This window comes from Drosophila gunungcola, assembly GCF_025200985.1.
Source record: "Drosophila gunungcola strain Sukarami chromosome 2R unlocalized genomic scaffold, Dgunungcola_SK_2 000004F, whole genome shotgun sequence".
Lineage (NCBI taxonomy): Eukaryota > Metazoa > Arthropoda > Insecta > Diptera > Drosophilidae > Drosophila > Drosophila gunungcola.
Window position 1 is genome coordinate 1,654,260 of NW_026453167.1, and position 17,100 is coordinate 1,671,359.

At 41.3% G+C, this 17,100-nt stretch overlaps 2 protein-coding genes across 2 annotated transcripts; one reads left to right on the forward strand and one right to left on the reverse strand.

The window, feature by feature from the left end:
* Positions 1-391: 391 nt before the first annotated feature.
* On the forward strand, positions 392-1,941 carry LOC128253939 (flap endonuclease 1). Its single transcript, XM_052982656.1, has 2 exons — positions 392-581; positions 760-1,941. The coding sequence occupies exons 1-2, from the start codon at positions 500-502 to the stop codon at positions 1,839-1,841; spliced, it is 1,164 nt and encodes a 387-aa protein (XP_052838616.1). The 5' UTR covers positions 392-499; the 3' UTR covers positions 1,842-1,941.
* LOC128253938 (integrator complex subunit 8) lies at positions 1,850-5,461 on the reverse strand. Its single transcript, XM_052982655.1, has 6 exons — positions 5,262-5,461; positions 4,780-5,196; positions 3,678-4,721; positions 2,749-3,613; positions 2,228-2,690; positions 1,850-2,163 (listed from the first exon to the last, which is right to left on the reverse strand). Exons 1-6 carry the CDS (start codon positions 5,374-5,376, stop codon positions 2,044-2,046), a joined length of 3,024 nt encoding a protein of 1,007 aa, XP_052838615.1. The 5' UTR covers positions 5,377-5,461; the 3' UTR covers positions 1,850-2,043.
* Positions 5,462-17,100: the final 11,639 nt, after the last annotated feature.

Genomic DNA, 17,100 nt, shown 5'->3' on the forward strand with positions numbered 1-17,100 from the left:
AACAGTAGTGTTCATAAACGAATAAATTTAAATAATTACTGTAATTTGGTATTAATCTCCATTTTGGTATAAATTTAGTTGTTATTCTAAAAATATTAAATCAAATAAATTTATCAAATTATACAAGTAAGGCTCATCTGCACATAAATTGAACCGAAAAAATGGATGGTTTTTCATGTAGTTCTTAAATTTTTCTTTGAATTTTCTAAAATGTTGCAATTTGGTTGATTCTGAAACACGACAGTTAAAATTTTATATGAAAATGTAGCCACGAAAAGAAACATTATAAAATGTCAACCTGGCAGCTCTGGAATCGAAAACAAATCCTCATAGTCGATATACCGATATTATTGCTAAAGTATTTTATTTGTTATCACTACGGTCACACTAATTGCCAAAAAAAAGCGCGCGAGGCGTGTTTTTGCAAACAAAACAATTTGCCCGGCATTGACTTTAACTTTATAATAAATTTAAACTGATCATTAAACACGTAATCGTCATGGGAATTCTGGGCTTATCCAAGCTCATTGCGGATTTGGCGCCACAAGCAATTCGCGAAAGTGAAATGAAGAACTTTTTTGGTGAGTGCTCCTATATTCTTATGTATGGTTTTAAGTGGGAACTTAATAATAATATTAAGAAAAGCTGGAGTTAGGACGATGCCCACTTATGGGATGGATTTTTGTTAGTGTTGTTATTGGTTCAGCACATATCGTTATTTATAGAACATTATTTGATTTCTATTTCTGATTCTTAAAGGTCGCAAGGTGGCCATTGATGCCAGTATGTGCCTGTACCAGTTCCTCATTGCCGTGCGCTCCGAGGGCGCCCAGCTGGCCACCGTGAACGGGGACCCCACATCCCATTTGATGGGCATGTTCTACCGCACCATTCGATTGCTGGACAATGGGATCAAGCCGGTGTATGTGTTCGATGGCAAACCGCCGGATCTAAAGTCTGGGGAGCTGGCCAAGCGCGCCGAGCGGCGGGAGGAGGCGGAGAAGGCCCTGAAGGCGGCCACCGATGCTGGCGATGATGCGGGGATCGAGAAGTTCAACCGTCGTCTGGTGCGGGTGACCAAGGAGCACGCGAAGGAGGCCAAGGAGCTGCTCACGCTGATGGGTGTGCCCTATGTGGATGCACCCTGCGAGGCGGAGGCCCAGTGTGCGGCTCTCGTCAAGGCAGGCAAGGTCTATGCGACTGCCACGGAGGATATGGATGCCCTCACCTTTGGATCCACCAAACTACTGCGATATCTCACCTACAGCGAGGCGCGAAAGATGCCCGTCAAGGAGTTCAGCTACGAGAAGCTACTCGAGGGTCTGTCCATCAACAGTCGCGAATTCATTGACCTGTGCATCCTACTCGGCTGCGATTACTGCGAGAGCATCAAGGGCATTGGGCCCAAGCGGGCCATCGAGTTGATCAACAACTACAGGGACATAGAGACCATTTTGGACAACCTGGACACCAGCAAGTACACGGTGCCCGAGAACTGGAACTACAAGGTGGCGCGGGAACTCTTCATCGAGCCGGAGGTGGCCAATGCCGAGGCCATCGACCTCAAGTGGGTGGAGCCGGACGAGGAGGGGCTGGTCAAGTTCCTCTGCGGCGATCGACAGTTCAGCGAGGAGCGCGTTCGCAACGGGGCCAAGAAACTGGTGAAATCCAAGCAGGCCCAGACCCAGGTGCGACTCGATAGCTTCTTTAAGACCCTGCCCAGCACTCCGAATGCCACGAATGCGGCCAAACGGAAGGCCGAGGAGGCCAAGAAGAGTGCCAACAACAAGAAGGCCAAGACCAGCGGCGGAGGTGGTGGGCGTGGCAGGCGTCCCAAGTAGCCACACCGTTTGTCGTCTGGAAAAACGTACAATTCTTTAATTTTAACTTAAACGTATTTAAAGCCTATGCATACAATAAAAACTACATCTTTGAGCTTAATTCTAGTTGGTCTGCTTGTGGTTGGGAAGTTGGATTATGGATTATGGATTATCGATATTGGATTTCGAATAAGAGGTTGAATTGTGGGTGGGGCTGCTGCGACTACAGCAAATACTGCTTGGCGAGGGCGCGTAAGAATCGTGATTTTCGCACCATGGCGCACTCTCGTTTGATCTCCTCGTTGTTGTTCGCATTCAGTTCCAAAGTGCCCATCATAGAGATCTAATTTAAGGAATAACACATGTATTAACAAGGAATAACAAATTAGTTGTTAAATTATGTATACCGCTTCAAGTTTCCGACTATGTTCGCCTCGTTTCGCATGCAGATTAACAATGAACTCCAGCAATGTGGTGTCCCAAATACAGCTGTAATACGCATCCATAGCATCCGTGAAGTTGGATGACTTCTCGCTGAGATTTTTGAACACTATGCCGTAGTCGATCTCCTCGAGAAACTGGCACAGCACAGTGGCCTGCATGTGGCATCCCAGATTGGCGGCACACCGAATCATCTTGCGGATGACATAGTCATCGGCCACATTCCGCTGCAGCGGCATGGTGCAGTAGTCGGTGCCAGTGACCAAAGCATTTACATAGCAGCGCATGGCGGACTCGTTGTTGCCGATGGCCAGGTCCAGATCTCCCTTCATCTTTAGCCAGGAAATGGTCTGCGGATAGTAGGACAAGGCCTCGGATATTAGCCATTGCAGGATCTCGCACACGCTTCTCAAACTGTAGCTAATGGGGCTGCAAAGTTGGTTTAAATAGTGATTGGCTCTTGTAAGACGTGATTCAGTCTACTCACTTGTTAATGCTGGTGGGCCACAGCTGCATATACTCGCAGCTTAAATCATGGTTGGGGTCGTCCTTGAGGATATTGTGGATCTTGCCAATCATGGAGATTGCCAGTCCGAAGACGCTTTGGTGGCGTATTCGCTGCAGAAAGGCCTGCAGCGAGCTAATCCCGCCCACTCCCGCGGTGCCCCGCTTTGGAACGTTGAGGAACATGCTCAGCATCAGCTCCCAAGCATCGCGACACACCTTCTTGGTACCCTTCATCTTCTCCATCTCGATGAAAGTGGCGGCAAATGCGAGGGGCAGTTCCAGCGGACCCGCCCGCTTGTCCAGGTAGAGGAGCGGTGGAAATTCCGTGAGGTTGAGCAGCATGATGGCGCAGCTCTCCAGGATGTCCGGCCGTGGGACCATCGAATCACCCGCCTGCAGCGCTCCCAAACACTGTTTGCATCTTCCTCCCAGGGCCTGCAGATCCAGCGGCTTCTGGTGCCACTCTTCCAGGCATTGGGTTATCTGGATGTGCAGGATTTCCCAGGTGAGCAGCTTGCACATCAGCTGCACATTGGCCGCCATCTCCTGGCGCTGCGTTTCCGACTTCAGCACACTCAGCATGGAAACGGCATCTATGTAGTTGCCCCTGGTGGCCAACTCTCGCGCCTTGCCCAGCAACACATAGCTGAAGTCCTGCAGGAAGCTCACGGGCATAGCCATAATCAGAGTTTTCAGGGGCTGCGGCACATCCCAGCTAGGATTTATGGCCCACAGGGGTTTGCCGGGCGCAGTGCCACACAGCTTTACCAGCAGAATCCGCACTGTGTTGGCATTGGTGCAGCTAATCAGTTGTCGCTCCAAAGCACCCACATCCACACGGTTCACTAGAAGTTGATAATCATAATTTAATTATGAAAATATCAATAGTTTGTACTTAGAGTTCCTTACTTTTGGAGTGGCACATCCAGTCGGAGAGCGAGGCCAGCGAGTTGGTGGGCACTGGCGGCGCCGCCTGCAGCATTTGCTCGTCGAGATCCTGGAGTTCATCGGCCGAGAAGAGGCCAATGCCGCGCACCGTCTGCAGCAATGGTCGCGACTGCCCGCCACCCTGATGCAGCAGGCAGTCGATAAGGAAGTGCTTGAGCGCCGGCTGCTCATTGGGACTGCAGTGGGGCAGTACCTCCTGCAGAGCTTCGACCAGCGGCGACAGGCAGTCCAGTTCCCTGTACTTCTCGAAGTACTCCACGCTGCCGAATATGCTGCCCCACTCGAAGATGTTGCGCACGACATTCAGGGCGGCCACCTGCAGCTGCAGCTGCACGGTTTCCTTGAGCAAACCCGTGGACAGGGAGCCCTCGATGTCCAGCTCCAATTGTCTTCGGCTTACTAGAGGGATTTCCCGCGCTCTGTTGTCCAACCGCAGGATGGGCACAATGTCTGTGTAGCTGTTGAGCAGAGATTGCTGGAACTTCTCCAAAAGCGTTTGCTCCTGGGCGCTGATTCCGCAGGCCTGCAGCAATCCCTCCAGCTCCGCCGCTCTTATGTGGCAGAAATAGAGCGTCGTCTGCGGCGGAATGGCCTGCAGATTGCTGTTGCAGGCGGCGGCCGCTTCCCGGGCCAAAACATACTGCTTGGTGTACAGGTAATATTGGGCCAGCTCGTAATGAAGCTGGGCCCTCAGCTCCTGGGGCGTAATCAAATGCATAAGGTCGTAGTTCTGGCCCGTGCCCAGATCATCGCACTGCAGCGTCACAAAGCTGTCGTAGTGGAACACGTAGAAGGGCTTGGCCGACGAGCAGAGCTGCTGCAAGTACTCGATGGATGGCTGTGTGGGTGAGTCCAGGAACTGCTGCAGTTGGTCCACAGTCTGATACATGGTATTTGGAGGACGTGGCGTTTTCAGTGCCTGTTCCTTGATCAGTTGCAGGCGCAGCAACAGGCGGTGGTATATGGTGAGGGCAAATCGCGCTGCTCTTTCGTTGCCAGTGGTGGCTAGAGAGGATTATAAAGATTATTACGATACTTAGAGGGGTTTGTTGGGTAACCTTACAAATCTTCAAGTCAAAATCACTGGGAAGGGGAATACTCAAGGTGCAGCCGTAGCTAATGGTGCACAGATCGCGCAGCAGGGCCAGCTGCATAATTACAGGCAGGTTCTTCTCCAGCGCATCCAGGTCCCACTTCAGCCAGGTGGCCACCTTCAGCTCCAGGATCTTGAGGGCCAGCTGCTTCCTGGTCAGCTGCAGACCACCACCGCCTACACCACCATTCTCCTGGCTTGCTGGCCTCTGCGGACTGTGAGGCATGCCCACGCCGCCGGTGGCAGTGGGCGTGGTGGGTGTTCCTCCGGGAATGGGCCCCGCACCGGGAGGCACCTGCAAATCGCTGCCGGGCGTCACCACCGATGCCATCGCCGTGTCCGGCGTCATGCTGATGAACTGCATGATCAGCTCCATGGCGCTGGGCTCTGCAAAAATGACCGGGAAAACCATCAAAAATCAGAAAAGATTCCACAAGTGATTCCCAGCTTACCGGGATGCGGGCGCAGCAGGTGCTGAGTGATCTTGTGCGGATCGAGCAGGAACTCGAACCACAGCACCGTCTCGGCGGCCAGCGGTACTGGCTTCGGCTTGAGCGGATCATCCATGCTAATCCCTGCCAAAATCCAATCCAATCAAAACAAAAATTAAAGAGACGGGTTCGTGGCTATCGATTGCCTATCGAATGGCTCGATAGCAGCAGCTGTGAGGGGTTTCCAGCACTGGAGAGTATCGATAGAAGGTATCGATAGGTTCCTGCTCTGCTCTAGATAAGCGTGGGCGGAAACGGAAGTGCGAAATAAACAGCAACAATTTGTCATGCGTTGAAGTGAAATATTGCTGTCTCTTTCAGGCAGATACGTTTCCTGTCACAAAAATAAATTTTAAATTACACAAAAAACCGTTTAATAAATGTATAATTTTTTATTAAAAATCTAATTCTGCTGAAATGGACTTTTTACAAGCAATTTGATGCTAAATGTATTTATTACATGCACTAGATTTGAGATCATATATTATTAATAAATATTTAAGTTACTTGCAATAAAAAAAAATGTTTCTGTATTTAAAATACAATTTAAGCCAAACTTAAGAAAGCCTAATTGGACTTGTGGGCCTTTCAAAACTTTCCATAGTTCCATTAAATATAACTAATTATTAAAATATACATTTTTTCATTTTCGCTTAGTTGACACATTTTTATTTTATTTATTGAATTTTGGAACCTTTATTCTGTGCAACTTCCAAAACATTAATTAGTTGCGACCTTCTTTTAGTTTTGTTCTCAGAGTCGACACATTTTTCCTCTTAACCATGCCCCATTGAATGTCATAAAATTCTAATTTATATCGCCGTTGCACATAAATCGAGGAAATAAAAAACAAACAAAAAGCGATCAAACCAAATCATTTTATACTGCCTAAGACAGCTTTTGTTGTTGTTCATTAAAAATGTAAAATAGCTTAAAAAACTATTCGGTTAATTTATGCAAATATTTATGTTTGTTGAATATAGAGTCAGGTGCTCTCAAGTTGGTCAGCCTCTCTTCTTCTGTTTGATTTCGTTGTCCGGCACTGAAAAAATCGAAAATTTATTATATATAAGAAAGATGGTTTCTAAATGGGTTTGCGACATTTTTCTTTCAGTGTGCTTCTCCCAATTTTATTGTAGAGTCGTCTGATGGTTAACTTTATGACCATTTCTCGGCTCCGTAATCTGAATCTTAAAAAATATTTAACGTTCAATCAGGTGATTTTATGCAAATTACACGTTTCCACTTAATACATATGCATATGTGATTTTATGGCATTTTTCATCTGCTTACAAAAATTTGATTTTGGGGCTCGGCCAGAAATCTCGAAAACAAAACCAACAGAGAGAAAAAAAACAGAAATATATTTTATTTCTGGGGTCAAGACGTGCGATAATCTTTTTACTTTGTTGTCTCGCCATTTTTCCTATAATTATGCAATAAATAACACAGCAAAGAGACTTCATTTTCAAATGCTTCTTCGCATAAGAATCGGTACAAATCTTTTTTAGTTGTCTTCTTTGGGAGGGAAATGTGAAAGGGGTGAAAGGGGTTTTGGGGGTGGCCCATAAAAACGTCAAATGCGTAAAAGTATTATTCCGATTTTCGTGTTAATATCGTCATAAATTTGAATAATAAATTGACATCGAAAAAGCATAAACCTTTGGCTAAATTTAGCGTGTGCCTTGAAGTCTTGGGGGAATTTTCTCTACATAGCTACCTATAGCTACTCATTCATGTTTTTTTTTAAAGCAACTTAAATGATCCGATCTATTTAGCACTTTCAATAGTTTCGAAACAGCGAAATTTCTTATCACCTTCAGGTTCAAAGTTGCCCTCAAGGAATGCGCGTCTGTTTTGACGATTCGACTTGGGACTATTAAGTGGTAAATGTTAGCTAAGTCATTGCTAAATAACACTGATTAGGCGCCTGAATTGGAAAGCGAGTCATTCGGGTTATCGTTTAGTTGAAAAATCACTCAAACAGATTCGGATCAGAGGCGTTTCCAACTGAAACAGGCACTGGGTATATGTGCTTCCAGAGTCTTACTTTATATAAAATACCCAAAACCGTTCTTTAATCAGTTGCTAGGGGAAATGCCAGAGGTTGGGAGTCTGTTAAATATTTGCATAATATGCCATACTTTGCTCACAAATTAATGTAAATTTCGGTGGGGCCGGTGGAACACCTTTGGCCGTAGAAACTTAGGAAACCAGAAATCTCTTAAAGTTAGTGAGGTTCAAACAAACCGAAAAAAAGAGGGAAACAAAGGCTGAAAACAGCATTTCGAAGTCTATTGATTGGGTCGTAAATTTGTTTGGTTTTGGGGGTTTCGGGCCCGTCTTTTGTCGGGCTCATTTGCATTTTATGCAGGTTGATGTTGAGCTCGTGCCATTCACAAACATCGATACACACAGGCCCAAATGTTTATGGCTTTGGCCTAGCTATCATTCAATAATCTCCGCATAACTAAGCTGACCCAGTGAAATTCTCCATTGTTTGCATCTTGTTGTGCGAAGACTTCCAAATGAATAACCCCTAATGAGGTCTCTCTGCGAATCCAAATTGTCAAACAACAAATATGTATAATGTCAAGAACATTTTTTAAATGGTCTAATGACTTGATTACGAACTAAACTAATACACTTTCTAATGGTCGTTTAAGTTATGAGTTAACTTATTTTTAATTTAACCTAAAAGCTGGGATTTTAAATATATGTTTGACTTAAAACCATCACTGTAAAATTGTGCAATTTTTTAAATTCGCTTTTACATATTCTACATAAAGTATTATACACTTAATATATACTAGTTGGTAGAAACTTTTATTCTTTAATAAGTATGAGTATTTCCGGCACTTTTCATTGTTTGCAGAATACTACATAGTTGTTTAAAAAAAAAAACTCGTAAGCTCTCTGTTTTTTAAATTTTTCCCCTGATTTTTTCTCTGCTAGGTGTTATTAATAATGCCATAAATTAACTAAATTCATTGCTATTGCTAAATCTTTTTACGTACGCACTGCGACACCACGAAGAAAATATCAACAAAATATACCAAAAAAAAAGAAATAAAAAGAACGGAGAAAAGTTTTCGAAATATGTTTTCTTGTCGAAAGAATTCATGTCTGTCGTCTGCTGGCAGGCGGGATGGTAACAACGACACGAAAATCTTTCAGCAGCAGTTGACACACCCGGACGTACAAGACGGACAAGCCGGACACCTACGCAACTACTCCGTAAATCGGGGGAGGGGTTGCCAGTGGTTAATACGGGGGCTGTGGTTCGAAGAACATCTCCCAACCGAAAATTAAATGAAAATTGTGGCGAGCTTTTCGGCCGCCGTGTCGCCGCTGATGGCCTCTGAAATAATGCAAACCCGAATGTTGGGAAATTCTCCTCCTAATTTCGAGACACGTTTAGAAGCAGGACTAAACCAGAAAGCCGATAAAGAAATACCCTTAAATATTGAACTTTCTGAACTTCTTAAAAGTTTTTAAAATTAAGCTACAGAAAAATACACGCAGAAAAAAAACATTTGTAAAATTAACACATAATAGAGGATTTTGTAAATTAGTATTCACATATAAGTAAAGTTTTCGTTTTGTATTGGTAATTAAGTTTGTCGTTTTTACCCTATGTTAAAGTAAGATCACCCACTGAACATTTGAGTATAATTAGAATATCTTTGTCACCGCCATGGTTTCTTTCGTGTGCGTTTTTTGGAAAAGAATTTCAAAATGCGATGGCATTTTAAAGAATTTCATCGCTGTCGCCACAATGAGAGTTGTTAGAAATCCCCACACATTCATTTAGAGCTTGTTGGCTGTCGCATTTTGGTTACCAAAAAGTCATGCCCCGGACTGTTTATTGGAATCATTTACCACGTAATGGCTTCAATAGAGCGTTTTCCATTTTCGAGAAATGCGACAAATGTGTCACAGAGACGTGTCCCAAAAAAAATTGTATAGAATCCATGCGGAAATGTGGATCAATGGACCAAAAAAAAGGAACTGTCAGCGGTGTTAAGATACAACAGATGAAAGTCTCTCATCCAAACCTATACACAAACTAATTTAGAAAATATCTTTAAGTTCCATAGAAGTGGATGGCTGGGATCTTTTGTACCCAAAATCCACTCACTCAATGAATTTCCATTCATTGAAAGTTACTTTGGCATCGAATTCGAATGCTTTTTTGTTGATCTCGATGATGACGACGATCATCTTCAGCTTGCCAGTCACTTGATTCGGTTTTACCGTTTGCGGCAGCATTAATGGCCCGAAAATACACCTTGCCTTGCCAAACAAAATCGAATTCGGAGAGCAAAAGACTCCAACGATCGTGTCTTTTGATGGCCCAGCAATGACACACATTTGTCAAAACGGGTTCACTTCAAAAGATCCCGCGAGAAAGGGAAAGAAGGCGACGGCGAGAGAGAGAGAGAGGGGTAGTCGCACAATGAAAGAGATGGCTGATGAAGGTGCAAGACAAGACGGCAAAGCGACAAGTGAAAGACAAATGTGCGGCCCATCAATTGTCAAATGCCAAACAGGAGGTGATCGTATTAAAAATGGAAAAGAAACAACACACAGAAAATTTCCAAAACGTTCAACAAGAGAGATTTTTTAAAATTTTTACTTTCCAAATTATAGTATTCATTTTCTTTATGAAACTTTTTAAAAACTATTTTTTGGAAACTTTGTATCTTTTGACTTATTTGTATTATTTTGACTTACTAACCTCCTTAAATCTGGTTATTTTTTCTGGGTCTAGAACTTTAATTTCTAAACTGTTACATTCCTATCTTTTATGAAACTTTATTGAAAAGGACCTTTCTACCCTTCGGTACGTTTTGGCTTCTTAAATCTTCTTGAATAATTTTCTCATTTGTTTTTGTCTGTGTAGAAAAAAGCTGATGGATTTCCTGCTGATGGTGTGGAAATTGTTGCACAATTGTTGCTCTCGCCATTCATCATCCATCCAAATCCATCGCCTTTCCCCTCCATTTCAGCTTCTTGGCCTTGTCAAGTCACGAGTCTCTGTTGCTTTTTCGGGGAGCCTTCAAGTATTTCGATTGTTCTGTTCGCTTTTTGTTTGCGAGCAAATATTATCTCAGGGTCTAGAGACAAGGCACTACCAACTACCATTTATTTGGCTCTGAACCCACTGACAAACCACCCAAAAAAAAACATCTGGAGGCGAACAAACTAAAGAGCCAGCTCATTTGTTTAATCGGTGTTGGAACAGTTGGCTTGGGGTCTGTTTTAGTTTTATTCTGTTCTGTTTCATTGGGTTAACTTGGCTGCGAATGAACCTGTTCGATCAACCTGCCCTTTTCAATGTCATCCTTTCCGAGCTGGCTTTTCTTCCTAGTTCCTTAATATTTCTTTACTCTTGCAATATTAAGCAGTTATAATCTAGCATCCCATTTTTAAATAAGATATAAAGACTTTCTTTACTCGTTTAGTAACAGGGTATATTGTATTCATTTGAGAGTAACAGAAACTGGTAGGTTCTTGGTCAGGAGCTCGATGGTTAAGCGGGAAATCGTCAAAGTCATGTTTAAAGTCTTATCCGGCCTAGAACAAAACATTACCTGGAAGTGGGAGGACTTAGATAAAACTCCTTGCAATGTCTCCAATATTCTGTATAAAAACTGGCTGCCCCAAGATAATATCCTGGCTCATCCATACATTAAACTCTTTGTCACTCATGCCGGAAAGATCAGCATCACCATATCCCAATGCCATGGTTCGACCTCAAACTCCAAGACAATTAGTTCTTTTCTGGACAGAGTATGTCCTGCGGCATCATGGTGCATCCCATTTGAAAAGTCCGGCGGTCCATATGAGCTTCTTTGAGCTTCACAATCTGGATATCTACGTCCTTCTTTTATCGACCCTTGTCTTGTTTGTTTTGCTTAACCGACTGATTGGCCAATTAGTATGGAGACAACTTGTTGGCCACTCTAAAATTTCTAAAATAAGGGTTCTTGTAGTTTTAATCATTTATTAATTTTAGAAAATAAATCTTCTAATCCTAATCCTAAAAAAATATTTCACATCAGTTTTGATAATAAATTACATTTCTCTAAGCCTAACCAAGCAAACTAAATCTTTCGTTCGTGACAATAAACCGAAATCAAAACGGAAACTTTGCCGGTCATGCGTTGTCCGTTAAAGATTTAAAAAAACTTAGACTGACAAAAGAGCAGGTAAGAACAGGTAAACAGGTAGTAAAAGCAGCCAATCCCCCTATTTTTTTTGTCAGACTTTATGAATATGTGCGCTGCGCAGGGAGAGCCGCACTTATTAGTCTGTTAGTCTGTCTGCACTTAAATAAATCCTTCAGCAGGCTCGTCGCTCGTCAGAAACTGTTTACCATGAAGAGCGTAAGTGGATTTGACAACTGTCAACTGGTTAGTGGTGTCTTCTCGTTGAATCTTTCTGTGGTTGCCATTCGCATGCTAATGACTTGGGGACTGGTGACTGGGGCTACCAAAAGGGGATTTGTGGGGGGGGGGACATGCTGCACTTGCCACTTGACATTCCACTTTTTTCCTTGGCTTCCCTCGCCCGCCAGCCCCATCATAATTTGTATTTTCCTCATTAAAATCCAATAACGAGTGTGGGGAGAAACAGGATTTTGAGGACAGAATTAACCTGTTTTTACTAGGATAAATTATACAGTTTCCTTAAAAAGTATACATCAGCTATTAAAAATATATGATTTTTTTTTGTTTCATATTTACAATCAAAGTAACAACATAGTTTGGTTTTTTGCACTTCCTAAAGTAAAACTTTACAACAATTCTCTTGACTCATATATTATCTGTCTGTATCTATTAACCATTAACCCCATTCGACCTGCAATTTGGCCTGCTTGATCAACTTTGACCCTACTCAAAACACTTTATAGTTCAAAGAATTGGTCACACACACTAACGCCTAATAGACGATCAACAGGTGGCTAGAGTTTGGGAATTTATTAAACTTTTTAATTAGACCCCGTCTAGAGGGCGACTAATGAATTGACTCGCAGCACACTGGCCATAAATTTTAATTATGCCCGGAGCAGCCAAAAAAAGAAGGGAATATACAATCCAAGAGGGGGGAAGTTTCGGTTTGAAGGACCGCCAGAGTGTCACGGAATTAAATATTCAAAATAGCTAGATGAAGCATCATTGGCTCTTGGGACTCAGACCCACCGAGCGACTCGTAAATAAGTAAGTCCCCAGTCCCAGAGTCCAGAGCCCAGATCATCGATGATAGTATCGACTGCGATGAGGACCAACGACCTTCTTCTGCCCGATTCTCCAACTGGTTACCTCTCCCCCTCCCATCCACAATTCAAGCGTGTCCTGCCTCATGCGTCTCTTTTTCCAGGCCCTAATCTTCCACGTAGACACTTGTCCTAGGCGATGGCTCAAAAGGTGTCAAATTACTTCGACCAGTCTGCATGCCCCTCATCCGCATCCCAGTTCATCGCCCAGTTATCGGCGATGTATGTACTATATGAGGTCTCGGATTGGTTTTGGGTCGGGGTGCAGAGTTCTCCTCAATGCGTGAGAAACTCCACTCACTAATATATATTCGAATAAATCATAAGCTACACCCAAAAAAAATTGTCATTAACACTAAACTATTTTTATTTTAAACTATTTGGTATGAGAATTTTTTCAATAAAATGAGTTTAAAAACAAGGCATTAGACTACAGTTTTAGACTCTTCGGTATAGAAAAGAAACTAAAAAGTATAGGGTTATATTATTTAATAATTTTCTGAACTTTCTGTTTTTTTTTTGGGTGTAGGAAAGGAGGTAAGTCAAAACCCAATATTTTTTATGATTCTTAAAGTTTCCTAGATTTGTATAGTTTGTTATTCAACAATCATATACAATACAATAATGTTTAAAAATTGTATTTTGTTTTCAGGATTTTTTAAGAGCATTTAACATTTAATTAATATTTGCTATAAATCATATAAGTTCTTAAACGAACATACCTACTCAATTGTATCGATGATTTAATATATAGTGAGTAAGTCTAAGCAAAGTTCTTAAAGTTCCTTAAAATTAATAAAGAATTTTTGTTTATTTGGATTATTTAATCATCATAAAAGTTATATTTACTTACTGGCTGTCCAAATTGATTTTAAGATTTGTTATATCGAGGGTTAGTCTAAAATTCCTTAAATTTAATAACAATAAAAGTTAAATATAAATATTTTTCGACATCGTTACTTTTGTTTACATCTTTATGAGTATCAACTGAGTGTAGCTCATCCCAAATTCAATTAATATCTACTTACATCTTTTCTTCCTGCTTTAAACCTCTATAATTTCATTATTTACAGTTGTGTTCCTAATACTTCTTCTTTACACTTCTTATAAAGGTTTTCCAATTCTCTTGTCGATTAATTCTTCATTTGTCTTGCCCAAACCCATACATCCATTCTACCCTTGGCTAATCTACCTGTTCACCTTTACCCATTTAAACCCACTCACATTTGTGCTTTTAGTGGGAAACGTAAATCAAACAATTTGTCCTAAATAAGTCACGACTTGAGTTGCGAATGCAATCTGGGGATTCCGATTCAAAGGGCCTTGTGGTCCATTGTTTAAGCCCTTTTCGAGGCTTTTGCCACCTTTATTTATGAACTCCGAAGCGGCTCCTTGCGGATCCTTTTTTGGACATGTGGCGCGTTCCTCGTGCGGTTTTGTTGTCCCTTTTGTCTGAATTGTTCTGTTCTGTTTGTTTCGGCCTTTGCTATCGGGCGTGTTGCATCTCGGGCGCTTGTAGCTTTTAACCAATTGCCTGGCACTTGGCGGCGGACGTTTTAACAGGCCATAAATCTGCTCGGCCTGGCCAAAACCGATGCCAAAAGACTAGCGGAGCTGACAGCCCAGCTGGGGCACTTAGGCAGTTTGATGACTCAAGCCGTTGCCGATCCATCCATCCATCCGTCGATCGATCTTCCCGAGCACAAATCAAAAGTTTCGAGATCTTCACTTGTTTTAATATAGATATGCAGATTCATTAGGGTGGGTTGCATTGTTTTTTAGATCAAGTTAAACTTAAACATAAAATCGTAATTGCTTTTCATTCAGAACCTTTTTGCGTTTCTCATTTCACATATAATATTTTACCCTTTCTCTAAGATTAATTCCATTTAAATAAGAAAGGAAAGAATCGATCAAAGAAACGAAATACAAACCATTTCAGTTTTAGATTTAGAAGATCTAAATACATTTATTTATGTTTTAAACTTAATGTTTTAAGCTAAAACTTTTGAAACTTAAATTATTAAAATATTTGCTCTTTGTTGCGTTCCCTAAAAGTAATAAAACTATAAATATTAAACTTTAAGGAAAATAAAGGAAAACAAAAAATAGAGATCTAGAAAAAAATAAACTTACTATTTAAGTTCAAAAATTTAAAGACCTAATCACAAATATTTTGGTAAATTCATATTTAAAACTAAACTTTTTATGTTGAAATATTTTAGGATATCAAAAGTATTTGGCAAGGTTTCTAACTCCCAAATATATGATAATTTGATATTATTTATGCTGTCAGATTCTTATGAACTATGTAATGTTTAAATTAAAACAAATCTTTTGGCTCTTAAAATATTTATATAACAAAAATATTAGACCAACAGAGTATTTTTTAAAAATATATATAATTAGAGAAGGCCAAATCCCAACTTGTTGTGCTTATTTTCATCCCACCCTTAAGCAGATTCATATATATTCATTATGCTGTCAGATTCTGCGGCGCTTTGGTTTAAGCTTTTTCTGGATTTTCGCTGGGCTTTTCATTTTTGCGCGTGCGCGGCGGCGGCTCCCATAAATTTTTCACACCCCATGATTATCGTGCAGATTGGCCATCGTCTGCCGGCCACTTGGGAGACCCGGCCGCAATTTAATAAATACTTAAACAATCTCCATTTCCATCTCCTCTGGTTTCCCCGGCGCAAGAGTGTTGCGTGAACTGGAGTTCAAATGAACTTGGAGTCTCGGACCTGTTTCCCGAGTTCCAAGTCCCGGGTCCCGGGAATATTTATGCTTATGAATAAATTCCTGGCTCATTCGCCGAGTATTTGCGATAAGCCAAACGGAATTACCAAACCTCTCTTCTCGTCCATTTTTCCACTCATACAGTTCAGTTCAGTTCAGTTCGGTTCTGTGTGTAGCGCCGTTTGGGTTTTCTTCATTTGTTTTATCGACGTCGCGCTTGGCAGCCTTTGGGCATTTATCAGCAATTTATCAGACCCCCCTCTTGCCAACTGATCGAGTACCCCTCGCTTTCGCTCTCGCGCAGCACTTCGACATTTAAATGGATTTCTGGTCAAAGTTTCTCGGGCAACCGCTGTGGGTCCCAATTGATTTCCAATTTCTGCGGAAACCGTTATCAGCTTTTTTTCGTTTAAAACTTCAAGGGATCGCAGTTTTTCTGGGCAGTGTAACAGTCTCTGGTGCCAAGGGATGTCGAAATAACATAGAATATTTTCAATTTCTATGAGAAGTTTACAAATATACTGGTTTTAATATTAAATATAATCGTAAAATGAATGGCCCAAAAAAAATATCCCAACTAAAGCTTTTCCTTATAAGCAATTTATAAAAATTTTACTATCCCATAAACTTAAGTGGTTTTGCTGATATTGAATTTTGTAATATGTTGGCGTTGGCTTTATAATTTAATACATTTGTAAAGTTAATCATTATCATTCAACAGTTATGTGGTTTAAAACAGATTAAATTCCAGTTAATTAAATCAGAAGATTGCTTTGTATCTTTCATATTTTTTTTATAAAGAATGAAATCCCTAAAAATTCTATTTTGTCTGCCTTTGGTTTAATAATTTAATTTTATTTTGAGGAACTAAAAGAAAAATACCCGCCTACACGTGATTAAAAGAACTCATAGGTATGTATATATGATGAGTCTAGTCCCAGACTGACATGAACTGTTCGTCTCCATCCGTGGCAGCTGTCGTCCAGCGTCATAGGAAGACAATCCGAGAACCCTCACATATGAAGATCCAGATCCAGATCCAAAGTTCCTCCTGCGGACCCTCCTGCTATTCATTATCTCCGTCTGTCTCTGGGTCGGTTGGCCATGGAAACCCTTTATTTGTTCGCTGCTTTTAAGCAAATTACAGCCTTGCCTCTGCCGCAGGTTGTCTTGTCCATTCTTGAGCAGGTTGTTCATTCATTGGGCTACCTGCAATGCCACTGGCGATGCGATTGCGATGGTATTATATAGTATGATTCGCATGCAATGGACTCGCCGCAGAGCCATTGTCCACAGTCCAGCATTTGCATAAGTAAATGCTACATATTTCTGGAGCAGATCTTGGAGTCTTGCTTCCTTCCACCATTTGTTATTTATCACAACTAAAACCAACCAGAAATGTGTTAGTCAGAAACTAAGTTTTTGTGTTTTTTATTATTATTTTATTACCATGATGCAAGAGTGCATAAATAGTAAAGACAACTGCGATTATAATCAGACAACTAAATGAAACATAATATCTAAGGTATTTCTGATGTTAGATAACATGAAAAAGTTGTTAAGCTGGAAAATCAAATTTCATTTATTTCTTATCGATTTTAAATTTGCGTTATTGACATTTTTTTTGACTTATATGAAAATAATCGAAAAGGAAATTGGTCACTGTTTAATTCAACAAATTAGTGATCAGTTTTTGGCTATGCATTAGCAGTTTGTTCAGGTGGACAAAATCCAACCAAACAGCACTTAGGCCAATCAAAGACCAGATTGGGAAGATTG